Here is a 16,528-nt window from a genome sequence, read left to right on the forward strand (position 1 = left end):
CTTCCAAACAGGCCGAAAAGCAAAGGGAAATGCGGCTTTCCTTGTCGATGTCTACTCTAACCCCCAAAATAATATGACCTTGAAGCCGCTCCATATTACGTTTGGTCGGCTTTATGGTGACCCCATATAGGTACTGGGCAAGTTGCTGAAGGAATCGACTTCTGGCACACTGGGAGTAAACGATAACGCATTTCAAATAGCGACGTCGGATCGCTTGCAGGGATGCCTTTGAGCGTTGACTGGTATGTGATGATAGGACGCCACCAAGTTTACAAAAATGGGAGTGGAAATGAATTAAGTAAGTATTGCTGTCGTGGCCCCAGTAGCATTTCTTGGCTGCATTGTGATTGGATTGGCATGAGTGATTGCATATATATATATATATATATATATATATATATATATATATATATATGTATACATATATGCATATATATACATGTATGCATACTTATATATGCATATTCATCCCTTTCTGTGACGGGTAAAACTATAGAACTTGACGACTTAAGCCAAGCACCATTCTAACATCGTCGACGCATGTTTCACAGACTTTTTCACGGGAGGCAGGTTATGGTGTTTGTAAATAACACTGGAACAGGATCAAGTCAGCTACAAGGCGCGACGACATACCCTGAAGGCATCGTTGTGACAAAATCGTAAGGTGGAGAGGAGTATCAAAAACGGTGGAGAAGGGCCTATCAAAAATCACGTCATCGAAGTTTACCGGTTGTTGCTGCGTCCGATAGACTTTGAAAAGATGACTTCTGGGGCCGAATAAAGCAGCAGGTGCACAGAGGGAGCAGGCCACAGAAATACTGTGGCAACTGCACTGCCACATCCAGCAGGCGATCAGGAGCATTGACAAGGAACCTCAGCGAAAAATAATGCGGGAAACGATCGCGGCACGTGGGTCTGGCTGCGCACAAGAGACCGAGAGTAAGGTCTGCTCATGTAGGCGTCGTTCCAGCGTTCGTCTGCTTGCGTGTTCTCAGAAAAAGTCTTGAGAATGACACGTTTGTGAACAATGGGATTCGTGTTTTAATGTGAGTTTTATATGTCGATTTAGCTATCTGTCAATCTATCTATATATTTATCTATTTATCTATCTATCTATCTATCTATCTATCTATCTATCTATCTATCTATCTATCTATATATATATATATATATATATATATATATATATATATATATGTGTTGTGTGTGTGTGTTGTGTGTGTGTGGTGTGTGTGTTGTGTGTGTGTGTGTGTGTGTGTGGGTGTGTGTGTGTGTGTGTGTGTGTGTGTGTGTGTGTGTGGTGTGTGTGTGTGTGTGTGTGTGTGTGTGTGTGTGTGTGGTGTGTGTGTGGTGTGTGCGTTTACTATATACTGTATAACAAGGTTATGGAAACCCAGCCCCTGTTTCCATTTGTTTGTTTTTTTTGTCCGACTACATCGCTCCTAACATTCTGTCCATCTGGAACACCATGGAGAGCACCACTGCAGCCTTGTCCCTAATCTGAACCCATCAATAACGGCACAGATACCTAGGAAGCACCACTGCAGCCGTGTCACTAACCTGAGCCCCATCAGCAGCGGCACAAACACCATGGAGAGCAGCGCGCGCCGCGGGTTCACAGGCCGGTGGACGTCATGCCTGAGTAAAGCAGTGGACCGACGAATGTGGCGACGCCCGTGCCCGACGACCAGGTGGATAGCACGTCCCTGGAAACGACAGCATATGACGGCTGACCCATTGGACGTCACCGGTTTTCAAGACTGGCGGACGTGACTGAAAGCTGGAGAATGCATTATATTTCCGTGTGCTGCTCGGTAAATAGCTTGTCACCTGTCAACACGGGGAGAGGAGGAGACGGAGGTGGATGGAAGGTAGAGATGGTGATAACCGAACGGAGCGGAGGGGTTACGGGAAAGGGGCAGGCCACAGGAAAGTGGAGGCAGAGGACAAAAGTTCAATAACGTTACCAAGGAAACGGTAGGTCAACTAAAGCATCACGTGTGATTGCCGTTGAGCAGCCATGGACAGTCAACACTGGCAGGCGTGCAACCAAGAGTTTTGTGTGGAGAGGATCTCAGCACTGTTATACGTATACCTCAATCCGGAGTCTAAACAGCCTATGCATTATGTAATGTTCCCCAACAGGAAGGGGTTATGCGAGCCAGCTTTCCCCCAAGTGCACCCTCTGAATACTGTCCATTGGAACCAAGCTGGTCGGTCAATGGTAAGTGGCACAGGGGGGGGGGGGGTTGTGTGGCTCCTCTCTAGCGTCACCCCGTTACCAGTGGTTTCATCCCGCCAAGGGTGCTGATTGACGAGCGAGCGACCGGTCGATGCTGCACGCGGCGCCGCCGACTCCCCCGCCGTCCCTGTCGCACCTCTCATACTGGCCAGCGTAGGCCAGGAAGGTGATGTCGCTGAGGCCGCGGCTGACGGAGGCGAACAGCACGCCGGCGAAGTCGAGCCACACGTACGCCGAGAAGGCCAGCGTCAGGTAGCTGAGCAGACAGAGAGTCACCACCAGCAGCACGCGTACGTTCACCGGCAGCCGCAGGAAAAACAGCGCCGACAGTGTGATGGAGGCGGCTGGCAGCGTCTCGGCCACCAGTAGCGCCTGAGGATCACACGGAGGTCACGGGCGACGTGGCAGAGGTCATACGGGGTCATTGCACTGCGAAAAAGGTCAAGCACGTGACACGACACGGTGATGCTAATACAGGGGTCACGGTACGGTGATGGAGGTCATGCGGGGTCATAGCACGGTGATAGTGGTCACATAAGGGCCATGGCACCAGAGGTCAGAAAGGGTCATGGCTCCAAGATGGTGGTCGCTTGGGGCGACAGTAGCGTGATGAGGTCACAAAGAGGTCACGGAAAGCTGAGACCACACGGAAGTCACACCACCGTAATCAAGTGATGAGGTTGTGATGGTGCCGTGTCCTCTGCGGGGGTCAAGGCTGCGTGATGGAGGCGGCCGTCATTGAAAAGATGGTCACACTTCTTGGGCCCGTTCCAAAAGTCCACTTAAGTGAAGGATTAAGATCAGCAGGTGCTTGTAATGGCATCAACATGTCACATCAGTCATCGGAAATCCGTCAGCCACCAATCTTAACTGCCTTACTAATCAGTCATGATCCCAAAACCGCAACAAACAGTATGCATGTGCATGTTTGTATATAGAATGAGTGATGAGCACAACTGAAGTAGGCTGAACCGGGAATAACATGTTGTTATGTGGTAAGGCATGTCTAACTTGGCATTCTGCAAGCCTGCCTTTATCCGCCTGACATGCTTTCACTTGGCCATGTTTTTCCCGGTTAGGAAAAAGTAAAATTACACACGACAGCGCAAAAAGTGATAAACCACCACACCATCCTTTATCTCACTGAGCCTCATCCAAACAAGGGAGGGCAATGAATCGCAAGCCTCCGTTGTTTTTTTATTTGGAGGTCAGGTTGACACAGACGGTACGAGGTTTGCAGGCCCACCACCATCCGTCACCTCCGTCGCCTCGCGCTTGTTTAGCGCCGGAGCATGATCTGAAGCCGACGGCAGACAGCCCACCACCCAGATGTTTATTGTCCTTCGCCTGCGACAAGCGTCGTTTCTCCACATTCCTCTCGGTCTCCATTGAACCTTGATGGCTCAGTGGAGTCGTTCTGTTGAGCTGGGGCAATGAATGCTCGCGCCGGTAAACACGAAGACGGCTCGCAGGCGCGACACGCGCACTGCTCGGCAAGCGGGGATGTCACGCTGCTCCAGTTTAGATGAAAAATGGTGTCGGTGTCTGCATCGCCGCGACGCTAGCTTCCCGCGCGCGGTGGCTGTTTGTTTTATCAGGGCGGCGAGCGGTGGGTGTTTGCGCCGACCGGAAGACTTACCCCGGTGGAGGTGGTCTGGCACTTCTGAAGGCGCATCTCACGCGTGCCCAGCGACGCCTCTGTGAAGTTGTCGTACGGCGCCGTGTACACGCCGGCGCCGGCCGTCTTCCGGCTCTGTCGACTCAGCGAGCGTCAGCTGGTATGCGCCGGGCTCTGTCGGCGCTCGCCAGAGTCAACTGGTGCTCACCGGGGTCAATTTACGCCTACCAGAGTCAGCTAGCTTTCATTGGGATCAACTGGCGCTCACCAGTGTCTGTTGGCGCTTATGGAAGGCTGTGGAGGTTAGCAGGTCGGGGATACTGAGGTCGCCGGGGTCAGCGAGGCCTCCTGGCCAGGGAAAGAGAGGTAGCCGAGGCCGATCAGACCAACTGACCCTGACCGTCAGTGGGGCCTGCCGGCCAGGGAAAGAGAGGTGGCCGGGGCCGATCAGACCAACTGACCCTGACCGTCAGGGGGCCTGCTGGCCAGGGAAAGAGAGGTGGCCGGGGCCGATCAGACCAACTGACCCTGACCGTCAGGGGGGCCTGCTGGCCAGGGAAAGAGAGGTGGCCGGGGCCGATCAGACCAACTGACCCTGACCGTCAGTGGGGCCTGCTGGCCAGGGAAAGAGAGGTGGCCGGGGCCGATCAGACCAACTTACCCTGACCGTCATTGAGGCCTGCCGCACGCAAGACGGTCCATGGCGGAACACACCAATTACTCACGAGGAAGCAAAAGTTGCAGCAGTAGCCTACGTAGTCAGTCCTGCCGCTCATTCAGATATGACATTAAAACTTTACGTTACGCTTGCGCGCGGCTCGTGCCCGAAGGTCACGAAGGTGACCGCAACGATTAGCAATGGCGCGGCTTCGGTTGTACTGAGGCGCGTCAGCGGCTGGAGCGGGCACCACCCTGACTGATCTCTGACTCACTGCGGTACGCCGGTCCGCGCCAGGATGTCAACGGCGGCCGTGATCAACACCCAGTACGTGAAGTTGTTGCAAAATCCCAGGATCCTGTAAAAAAACTGGTCGTGATTGACGCAAACACGGTGTTGCCCAGCCGGCCAACGGAGATATAATCCCACGACGATGAAAGCGCCTCTCTACACTGGGTTTTTGAGAATTGCTCGGCACCAGGACGGTATTCGCGGTGGGCCCCCACAAACATGGTACCCTGGACCCGCCCTCGCACCCAGATGTGACGGTAAACCCAGAGCTGACGAACCAACCTTGGGCTAAACAGAGACATAAACCTCCGAAGTCTACCACCGTTTGAGAGCAGAATCTTAAACAAGTTTTCAGCGTGCGCTCCTGGCCAAAAGATCATCATTCCCGCCACAATCAGCGTGACGTGGGCCGCCGCGAAACTGTTTTAGCTGCTTCATGTATCACTAAACCCAATATTTGCGATTCTTCTCTGCAGTCAAGACCATCATTAAAGTGGCGGGTAGCGAACACCCCGAGCCAAATGGCACGTGTTTTGACTATCCAAGTCGGGTCACAATCAGCCAGTTTTGCCCGGCTGGGCGCAGCGGCCGCGGCACACAGCGCAAACAATCCTCACGTATTGGCAGTGCGCTTCGTAAAGACTAAAAGGCATCAAAACACTTTTCAAAACACACATAACTGCTGCAAGAAAAGCAAATTTTCCTATTAGGGGCACGTCTCTCCATCTCAAATTACACGCTGGTTTAGGAAACACCCTAAATAACCGAAACAGGCCTTTATGAAACATTTGGCATGACAGGTGTGGGCAAAATAAATCCTAATGTTTACGCAGCGCTATTGATATTACCCGTAACTAAAACCATAGTTGCTGTCCAGTTGAACGTGGGCAACGAAAAAACGAGGAATGGGCTACGGGTCCCCCGGCGGGTCCTTGCTCTGAATGAGTTGCAGTACTGGTTGCTCTTTCGTCAAAGTTTGTAAGAACCGTCGGTCAACGCTTGACACATCCTCCCCCAATTAAGGGACGAGATCTGTCGCAGAGGCAGAGCCGAGGCGACCAACTACCATGGTTTGGCACGTTTGCATGGTGGCGACAAATCACCCAGTGTTCGTTAAATCTGTTCACGTGCAACACAGTGGTCTGACCCACATCACTGAAGGTGAAATGACGCCAAGCTGAACTACATTCCTCGGACTTGAATCCTCACCAAACGACTATTAGACATCTTCACAGATCATCTCACTCCCAAAAGAAGCAGCCAAAAAGACGACTGATGTGCCGTTGGAAGCCATGCAATGTTCCTTCTGGCAGTTGACGATTACCAGTACGGCGATAGTTCATTACAACAGAGTATCAAATACATGCAGCTGCACACACCAAACACTTGCAGCTGGCGTTTCTTTGAGCGCTATGCACTTTATCAAACACCCTTTTAAAGAGCGTCAGCGACTAGAGGGAAAGCATTAGCGCCTAGGGGTCTTGGTGTGACCGGGATTCGAACCTGTGCCCCCACGTGAGAGCCGGAAGTGTCCACTGCTTGGTCACTACTTTTCAGCTGCAAAACGTTTCCTCGTTCAGTACACACACTTATACAAATATACAGAATATATATATATATATATATATATATATATATATATATATATATATATATATGAAGAAGTCCTACAAGTTTTCTAAACCAGTTCGAACATAGATAAAAATTGAATCTCACCAATAGCTGAGCAGGTTTCTACTCTTGACAATGGTTCTTTTGTTGATACAGCCTGGAAGCAGAACGCATTCACATTAATAACTTAAAACATGTACAACATAAAACCACCAGCCTACTTTCACGGAAGTGATGGGCACGTACTCGGGTGAAAAGCAATTGCCCTCCCCCACGAAGGTTTTTCCTGAATGATTTCTGAATGGCGCAGTGTAGCAGCGCCAAACTTTGGATACCTGTGGGCAATTTAATAACGAATCGTTTGGTGCCAAAATTAGATGTACCTGGTAAGACTGCCGACTTATGGCAGGAAAAAGTCAGGCCATGAATATCAGCGAAGGCTATTTCTATGAAATCTTTAAATCTGGTGCGCGAGCGGATTGTTAGACGAAGCCACATGGCTCTGAGACAATTTCTTAGTCAATTAGCCAATGAAATGCAGAATTACAGCAAATTTCATTGACCTAGGGTCAGGCATAAAAGTCAGACCGAGGTCAACACTAACTCGCTTTGTATTCGACAGCTTACTTCATTAGGTAGTTTCTGGCGCTCATTTCGAGTTTAGTAATAACAGGGACCACAACAGGCAAGCTCCACGACCTTTTTAAAGGCCAGAGTATGTCACTGACCTAAAATGACTCAGACCAACATTTTGTTTTCGGGACATGCCGCCTACCGTAAATTCCATAACACATATTTGAATGACAGAATAGGAGAAATGTCATAGGTTTTTGTGAACCACCCCTTCTTTAGGTCAAAGAAGCTCACTAACCTTGAATGAAAACCATTGACCTTTGCTTAGAACAGGTATTTCGGTTCACGGCCATTTTATGAGGAGGTCTGGGGGCACTTGGCATATTTATCGGGGGTTTGATCTTTTTTACCTTATTTGACTCCAAAATCAGGGTGTAAGAACCTCACATTTTGTCATAAGTGAGTTCACATACAGTCCAATCCAGCCCGTGAATTTAGTGTCTCTAGCTGGATCAGTTTTTTTGAGATATCAGAGGGGTCAAACTGACCCCCACCCAAGCGAAGGGTATTCAACCGGCCATCTTGACGTGTGTTAACATTTGGCATCTGTTGAAAAGACACTAAAAGTGGGAGACATCAAATGATAAATGGCTGGTAAGCGCTTATAGATCAACTCCAACTGAGCAGGCATATCAGATAAGTCATATGAACTGACACATGATGGATCTACACCTGACGGTGCCCGCGCCACACACACTGAAACACGAGACTGGTCCGAACACGAATTTACGAACAAGACGAAGAAGACGAAGACTGGAGAGAAGATGGGCCTGTAGCCTCAAAGCTACCTGTGGTGCAGACGACCTCCTCCGGGTCGGCCTGCCCGGTCAGCGGGACTTGACAAGCGGCGCGTGCCTCGTCCGCCTCCGTGGAAGGCCCGCCCATCACTGGAAAGGAACGTCGCCAATGTCAGCGGCTGGCCGTCGTCCAGCCATGGCTCCATCAGAAGGTCATGGTGAGCCAGCCCGTTTTTGTATGAAGCGACGCGTCATTCAAATCATCTTCCAAAAAAGTCAGAGCACCGTTTCACACCACCTGTTCCCCGATCGGTGCGGGGGGGGGGGGCTCGGGCGCCGCCGCCGGTCGTTACTGCCGCCGGTCGTCGCCGCCGAGCCGCGCCTCTGGCCCGGGACCGGGCGCCGCCGGGGCCGCCTGGCGCTCCTCACCGTGTACCGCGCGTCCGTGCACTGGGCGCCGGCCGTGCACACCGCCGCGCGCGGTCGATGCCGTGCGCCGTCTGTGAGTGGGGTGGCCAGCCGGCCCCCTTTGTCCGGTCGGTGGCGAGCCCCGGGGCACAACACGACCACAGAGCGGTGACGGACCGCTGTCAGCCTCAGTGGCGACGGGGACGCGAACCAGGACCCTGTGCACATTCTTCCCCTGAATCTTCGGCACCTGGTTCGGGCACAAGCACGAGGGAAGCCATCGCGCTATGTGATAAATTCCAAATGATAGTTTTGGGCTTAGAATACATATATATATATATATATATATATATATATATTCTAAGCCCATATATATATATAATCATATATGTATATGTGTGTGTGTGTATGCATGTATTTTATCATATATATTCATTTTATTATTGCTTTTTAATTTATTACTTTTTAATTTCATTATTATTTCATTACATTGTATATACTCATTTGGAACGTCAGCTGACCATTAAGTCTTGCAATACGGAGGGATTTGCGAGTCCATATTACACACTGTCGATACCTATTTCGAGCATCCAGTCATGCAGACAATACGGACGGTGAACGCTGATGAGAGGAACTGGGGTTCTAAACAAAATAGTTCAGCTGTATCATGCGCTAATGGCATTACACATCATTCCATAATACACCACTCCATAAGACACCATTTCACATTCGCCCAAGTTTCCGTCCGTGTAAAATATATTATTGCAGAATTGATGCGCTCTACCGTATGCCTTCGTGTCTTTCAAGATGAGTTACAATAGTTCTCTTTGCAGCAAGATGTTCGCTTACACCGTAACAGCTATTCGAGTTTTCTGATCGTGGAACATGTCACTGCTGAACCGCAGAAGTCTGGACATGTTTAAGGGGATGGGAGACTGATCCATCTGTTTTCCTCCAGGTGCTGTTGGCGTTATTCGCAACTGCCAGTTAGTGCAACCACGCACCCACTAAAATGAATCACAGTGAGTGCTTTGTTTTGTCCTACGTCTTGGAGAATTGGTCAGCATACAGCTTGGCGCCTATTTATTCCGGTAGATATACAAAGGCCACTTCTGACAAAAATGTGCTGCAAAGCTGTCAAATTAGAGAAGTTTCCTTAATGTATTCCCCGGCAGCTACTACTGTAAATACAAAATTGACAAGCATAACAAATATGCACTGAACATGGGAGCGGCCTGCGTGAAAAAGTAGGTGTCGACATATAAGCAAACGAAACAGAACAAAAACAAGCCAGGAACACGCAAGAAAAAAATGAAAAAAATTGAAAGCAGGCATTGAAAAGCATATTTAACATAGCGTACATGACTGGTACAATTATGGACAATTTCTGACTTTCTTAGACATGCCCGTAACCACGACCCTTGGATCGTGGGGACAATCAGGTCTGGAGGGGTGAGGCTGGAACCTAGAAGAAATAGCCTGAGCTGGAAATGACATTTTAAATTATGGCGTCGCCTGCCTCTCGCCCTGGCAGAAAGGGCGGGTGCTGCGGGAATCGAGCCGCGCGCCTCTGGTTTCCCAGGCGCAAGGCGACTTACGCAGACGCATTAACCACTGGACTATCGACACCATGGGAGAATAATAGCAGACAAGATAAGTTAGGACAGGAATGGAGATGACGTCACCAGACGGGCCAGAAAAGAGGAGGGTAGCACAGCACAGCGCAACACATAGTGAGAATGTGCAAAAGGAAATTCGTAAAAATAAATCAAGAAGAGATGTTGCCTTCATGCTTACTCCAGTTGCAATATGAATCTCGGCTTTTGTAGTCCCCCCTCCCGCCCCTGCCTCCTCTTTCCACCCAGCAGCGATCAGTACCGTCGTCATCACTGCACATATAACACCCCTGTGTTCCCCCAAGTGTGAAACACCCCAGAGAGCGTAACACCCCAGGGAGTGAAACACCCCAGGGAGTGTAACACCCCAGGGAGTGTAACACCCCAGGGAGTGTAACACCCCATGGCGATCCATGGCCGGCGCGGGCGGTGGGCAGCATTCGAAGGTTCCGCGGTTAGAAAGCTGAACAAGTTCGATGCTCAGGAAACTGGGCCTTTGACCTGACATCATGGAATCAAATATCGACATATCCACAACAGATATGATACCAACTGCGAGATGTCATAGCGGCCAATCCACTGGTATTTTCCGCTAGACTTTATCTTTCTTAGTTTGGAAACAACAAAGGCATGAGGGTTGTCGCGTCGATCCGCGCCATCAGTCCGCTTTACGAGAAACGGTGTGTCAGTGCATGGGCTATCAATCACTTATGTTTTCTCTTACAAGTCACCGGTCACTTATATTTCCTCTGAGTGCGCACACAATAAACCGATAATCTCAGGTTGCAAGGGTGTAGTTTCCTATTGAGCACTGAGCCCCTCATACTTCGAGCCCAGCCTCCCCAACTTTACCCTCCCCGAACTTTGCGAAGAAAATGGGCGAAATCCGTGGAGAAGCCTGTCCGTTCTAACCGTTCTAATTTGGTGGTAATAAAAGTTATTTCTCAATGTTCATCTCACCTCCACTAGCTTGAAACTGCACCATTGTAGTCTGCATAGGTTTGTTTTGACGAGTCACTTAGAAGCCACTGCGTGCTATTATGTTTCTACTATCTTCACGGTTCACCACCATTATTGACCATGATAGGCAAGAACACCTTGTATTTCAAACTCCAAGTGCATAGTTTGAGTGGACCCGGTAGTGATTATTTGGCCAGATCCGCACACTTGAAAGTGCTCGAAGTTTCTCCATGTGGATTTCGCTCACCTTGCTCAGCATCGTTGCCTTTTAATCTTCGAGCTGACATAAAAAATATTTCTAACACGCTGTCATCGCGCGGTTGCGCTGTTATCATTGGGTCTTGGTTGCGACCCTGCCGCACACCCGTAGCGGCGTATTATGTTTACGTCCGGTATTTCACGGTCCTAGAAGCCCAGCGAGAAGAGTTCTCTCATTTGGTAGCTCTGCAGCAGTTTTTGACACCCTTTTTACGCCTACCAGAATAAAAATATAGCGGACAGAGAAAGAGCCAGGGAAGAGAGGGAGAGGGAGAGGGAAAATCACCGGTCGCCTCCCTCTTCGATCCTCCCTAATAAGCAATTCACGAGCCGCGCGCCATCGAACGGCGCGCCGGCGGTCCCGGCCGACGGTGGTAGGCTGCGCCGCACTGTCCGGCTGCTGGCCGGCACAGTGGGACCTGGCAACCGCCTCGCCGAACAGGTGCAACCGCGATGCCCAAGTCTGAGCACGCGTTGCATATGCACTGGGCTGTGTAACTTTTCCACATGCGCTGGAATTTCAAACACAATAATCGGTATTTTTGAAACTATGATATGTTGCCGAGGTCAAGTCACAGTTACAGGGATGCCATGGCAGTGGAAGACGGGCCGCGGTAAAGGCTGTGGAGTAACCATGGGCACTATTAGACGTTTTGTTGTTAACTTCTGAGTTAGCATAAGTCTGAGTCAGGCGCTTACATTCGAGTTAAGGTGATTTTCGCCAATAGCGAGTTCTAACATACTGTTGTAAGGCCTCGTATTACGAGGACCTCAGAGGGAGGGAGTTCCAGCATGACCAAAATCAAGGTTAAATCAAGGAAAACAACTGCTCAGTGTTGTCCAGATAGTTGTCGAGTCCAAAGGAAATAAATCTTACACGGCATTAAATCTTAATGGCATGACATCAAATCTTAATAAATCTTACATGGCACTCAGACTGTTTGGCATTAATTGCCTTGTCCGCTATGGTGTAGCTAGTACGACCATCTGCTAACTCCACAACGGATGAGCTAGGGCAACATTGCGAACGAATTGCATTTCCTCATCACTCTGACTTGACCAGCTATTTCTCGGTGCCGGGAGGGGAGGTGGGGGTGGAGGTGGTGGGGGGGGGGGGGGGGGGGGTTAACAACACCATGTAGTTTTCGGCCACAGTCTGAACAAATAGCGTTATGGATCTGAAGTTTTCGGTACCTCCCAATGCATGTTCTCTGACGATTGAAAACGAATGACTTGGGAGTGTGGCTTGGCAATAAGCCGCACGGTGTGTCACTCACTTGCTAGCGGCCAACCCATTCTACGCGTAAGCTTAAGTCACACTTGAGCTTGACCTACCGGGCAACATAAAGAGCTCATGTACCCACAAAAGAGGCACAAGGATGGTTCATGAATTCTGCACGCACTTCAGTTATATGCTTTTCATAGTGCGTGCCATTGCCTTTGTACGCCCATTAACGTGTACACGGAAATATTTGAGGGCACGCCATAAATGCTTTCCTTAGACAATCCAGGGTTAATCACCGCGCATAGCTGTGTGTTTTGGATGTGGTAGGCATCTTCATTCACTCGCTGAAATTCGATTAAATTGCATTATCACGATAAGTTTCAATACTCATGAGACTTACGGCAAGTTACATGATGCCCTGAATTTTCACTTCACCTATGATTTTATAAATGTAGTGAGGTCACCAAATTTACGTGTGCTAGGGTCATACGATCCAGGAGTATATTAGGCTCAAAAATCAGGTTGACCAACTCAGTGGTTCTGGAGGCATTCAGGAGTGACATCAAACGCCCTGTCTCCCACTCAGTTGAAGATGTCAAATACGTCAGTTAATGCGGTTCAACTACGCATACAAAGTTTTAGTGTGCTTCAAACTCATAAGATACTTTCTTTTCGATAGAACATTTTTCTAAGCCCAGTCATAATGCTGTTAAGTTTTGGTATGGACGGGGAACCAATGGGGACGTGATTGCCACGTAATGCCATTTCCGTCATGACAGAGTGTTTGTCCAACGCGGCCAAAGACCAGGAGGCGCGTAAAAGTGGCAGTGTTTTTTTCATCTGACTATGTTGGCGTTGGAAAAATGATTTGGAATCTAAGTTATGCTGGTTTATTGGCCAGCTTCCTCAGGGACGGCGAAACGCCCGACTTGGCAGTGGATTAGCTTGATGTCTTGGATCAAGCAGTGGACAAAAGCGCATATTTTCTCGCAACGCTGTGTGCCAAAAATGCTCCTGATTTCAAATTTCAGCCAGCTCAAAATATTGCGAGGCAGACTTCCTCGGGCCAAGGTCAATGAGGTACCTCAAGGCAGACTTCCTCGGGCCAAGGTCAATGAGGTACCTCAAGGCAGACTTCCTCGGGCCAAGGTCAATGAGGTACCTCAAGGCAGACTTCCTCGGGCCAAGGTCAATGAGGTACCTCAAGGCAGACTTCCTCGGGCCAAGGTCAATGAGGTACCTCAAGGACCAGTTACTTATTTGTTTCAATTTTACTAGTTTGAAATCCTTTCAATCGGTGCCAGTTGAAGAAAGCTTCCAGTCTAATCTCGTCCGAATCCGAGTTTTGGACCGAATGTCTGACCCGTTTCCATCCGGCCGGCGAATGGGTCTACAATGCGTGGATTATCGAGCCCGTACATTGGACCTGTACCTGGAGTAATGGAGCCCGGTGTTGGCCTGCAGGGCAAGGCTGGATAGCATGCGCCAGTTTTTAAACGGGGTACGCAAACGGCTCTGAAGAAGATGTTAATCCAGTGTTGTGAACTGCTGGTCCTAATAGATTACGTTGAAAACTGACATTTTTCGTGTCACCAAATTGGGTGACATGTTAAACGGCCTATTTTACCGTGCATAAAAATAGCGCAAGCATAATCGGTTCCTACACCAGGTTATCGTAACAATTAACGAAATCTTCTTGGCACAAATCTAACTACAAAACTACAAGGAGTCCCAAGTGCATCATAACTTTTATGTTCGCCAAATTTCAGACAATAGTAGCTAGTGCCTGTCTATTCACTAGCCGAATTCAAATGCAAATTATACCACCGAATATTTGCCCGAAACTTATCAGGTTAGATCTGATCGAGCCAAAGCCTACTCATCACGTCTGGTATCTCACGGCGAATACGGCACGCCGTCAACCTTTGCAAAGAGGACCTGTATGACGGCGTTCAACTATTAAAGAGTGCCCTCAGAGCGTGCGTGTACTGCCAAAACACAATGTTTCTCAACGTACTGCTACACGCATCAGCGATCATAATCTTCTGAAACTTTTACAGAGCTTAGTCCATGAACGAAATTATTACAAAAGTGGTGTTTTAATCAACTGTCTATGCATACCAAGGACATTGCAGGACCATTTCAAAAGCATTGCGTAGTGCATCATTATATGTTACAGCGGGCATGATCGTTATGTGACGCAACTTGATGTTGCGATGGCAGGTTTTTCCACATAACATGGTACATTGCATATCCAAGTGCAAAGAGACAAATTGCGATGATGATTGGAGTTTCTCGTCATTAGTGCTGTTATTTACCTAACATTTCGGCCAGCTACGTCTCTGTCAGATGTCAGACATCAGTTGATCACCAGAAGGATTACATTTTAGGCACTTTGTCATCCCCATTGTTCTACAAAATTGCAAACTAATCAAATATTGGCGGTGGAACTTGACGTGAGGTGGGCGGATTTCTTAACCTGAGCAAAGAAACCGAGAGCCTCGTTACCTAGTGTTCCATCAAAGATGAAGGCGGAATCTATTGGAGTCCGAGCTCTTGCATCGTGAGTGAGCGAAGTTCCCTGTTCCAGTTTAATCCAGCTGCGTTGGAGCCTCGAGATAGCAGGAGTGGTGTCGTGGTGTCCACCTACGACGCGGTACGGCGGGTGCGGTGTCGCGGTGTCTACCCTCGCTGCAGTACGGCGGGTGTGGTATCGCGGCGCCTACCCCCGCTGCAGTACGGCGGGTCCGGTGTCGCGGTGCCTACCCCCGCTGCAGTACGGCGGGTGCGGTATCGCGGTGTCTACTCCCGCTACAGTACGGCGGGTCCGGTGTCGCGGTGTCTACTCCCGCTACAGTACGGCGGGTGCGGTGTCGCGGTGACTACCCCCGCTACAGTACGGCGGGTGTGGTGTCGCGGCGTCTACCCCCGCTGCAGTACGGCGGGTGCAGTGTCGCGGTGTCTACCCTCGCTGCGGTACGGCGGGTCCGGTGTCGCGGTGTCTACTCCCGCTACAGTACGGCGGGTGCGTTGTCGCGGTGTCTACTCCCGCTACAGTACGGCGGGTGCGGTGTCGCGGTGACTACCCCCGCTACAGTACGGCGGGTGTGGTGTCGCGGCGTCTACCTCCGCTGCAGTACGGCGGGTGCGGTGTCGCGGTGTCTACTCCCGCTACAGTACGGCGGGTGTGGTGTCGTGGTGTCTACTCCCGCTACAGTACGGCGGGTGCGGTGTCGCGGTGACTACCCCCGCTACAGTACGGCGGGTGCGGTGTCGCGGCGTCTACCTCCGCTGCAGTACGGCGGGTGCGGTGTCGCGGTGTCTACTCCCGCTACAGTACGGCGGGTGCGTTGTCGCGGTGACTACCCCCGCTACAGTAAGGCGGGTGTGGTGTCGCAGCGTCTACCCCCGCTGCAGTACGGCGGGTGCGGTGTCGCGGTGTCTACCTCCGCTGCAGTACGGCCGGCAGCAGTCTTCCAACAGCCGATCCCCGAATCACAAGTGAGTTAAGTGCTTGCATCGTCCGGAAGCGCATCGGCCAATGGCGTATACACGTACACAACTTCACGCAGTGAGTTCTCGTGAAGGGGTGAAGAAATGTTCACGTATCTCTTTTAAAGAAAATGTTTTAACGGCCACAGCATGCCTCAAAATGAGTTTTTTCATGCTTGCTCACGGCGAAAAACTGTGATTGCTGTTTGAAGGCTCAACAACCAGGCTCTGGCTCACCTAGTGGGCCTAACAACCAAGCTCCGGCCGACCTAGAAGTGCGAGAGACTTACCGTTAACAGAAGAGCTTCCGGTGTATCCTGCTCGGCGCGTGGAACAGCACTGCTCGCGTCTTGGCACCAAACGTGATAACAGTACCGCCTCCTGCCAGAACTGACTGCTGCCAGGATGTATCGACAGTGCTATCCGTGTGCCGTAGCGCTGTCTATTAATAGCGCCGTATGACCTCTGGAGCGTTGTTTAGAATAAAACAGTCCGCTGTGTGACTTGGAGCTGCAGGATATGGAAGATTTCTCGCCGATGCTTCCGAAGTAGTGCTGTCCTTTCCTGCTGTCTGGCTACTCTCGCACCGGTTGGCGTTGTTCCCCCTGTTCCCCCTGCTGCTGCCACCGCGTCGTATGTCGCTGTCAGTGTCGTGCTGCGCCGTGTCGTCCGCGCTGGGCCGGTGGGGGCGGAGTGGCACTGCCGGCGGGAGGGTCTGGGGCGGCCGGCACTCGCCACCGCTCTGGTGGGTAGCGCCCCCACCGGCGGCCTAGTCCAGC

General features: G+C 50.5%; 1 protein-coding gene and 1 long non-coding RNA gene across 2 annotated transcripts; both read right to left on the reverse strand.

Moving 5' to 3' along the window:
* Positions 1-1,615: 1,615 nt before the first annotated feature.
* Positions 1,616-4,533, reverse strand: LOC119101896 (battenin-like). Its single transcript, XM_037225283.1, has 4 exons — positions 4,522-4,533; positions 3,882-3,995; positions 2,379-2,614; positions 1,616-1,706 (listed from the first exon to the last, which is right to left on the reverse strand). Exons 1-4 carry the CDS (start codon positions 4,531-4,533, stop codon positions 1,616-1,618), a joined length of 453 nt encoding a protein of 150 aa, XP_037081178.1.
* Positions 4,534-4,799: 266 nt separating this feature from the next.
* LOC119101895 (uncharacterized) lies at positions 4,800-16,424 on the reverse strand. Its single transcript, XR_005094631.1, has 4 exons — positions 16,040-16,424; positions 7,842-7,940; positions 6,526-6,577; positions 4,800-4,876 (listed from the first exon to the last, which is right to left on the reverse strand). It is a non-coding gene; the product is annotated as an uncharacterized LOC119101895 (long non-coding RNA).
* Between the last annotated feature and the right edge of the window lie 104 nt (positions 16,425-16,528).

The sequence above is a fragment of the Pollicipes pollicipes genome, unplaced genomic scaffold, assembly GCF_011947565.3.
Source record: "Pollicipes pollicipes isolate AB1234 unplaced genomic scaffold, Ppol_2.1 Scaffold_4907;HRSCAF=5798_pilon_pilon_pilon, whole genome shotgun sequence".
In the NCBI taxonomy this organism is placed as follows: Eukaryota; Metazoa; Arthropoda; class Thecostraca; order Pollicipedomorpha; family Pollicipedidae; genus Pollicipes; species Pollicipes pollicipes.

Excerpts from the sequence above, each read along its gene's own strand:
- LOC119101896 (XM_037225283.1), bottom strand. Across the intron at positions 2,615-3,881 it reads GCCAGACCACCTCCACCGGG|GCGCTACTGGTGGCCGAGAC; the intron begins GTAAGTCTTCCG and ends TGTGATCCTCAG. Across the intron at positions 1,707-2,378 it reads TACGCTGGCCAGTATGAGAG|GGACGTGCTATCCACCTGGT; the intron begins GTGCGACAGGGA and ends TGTCGTTTCCAG.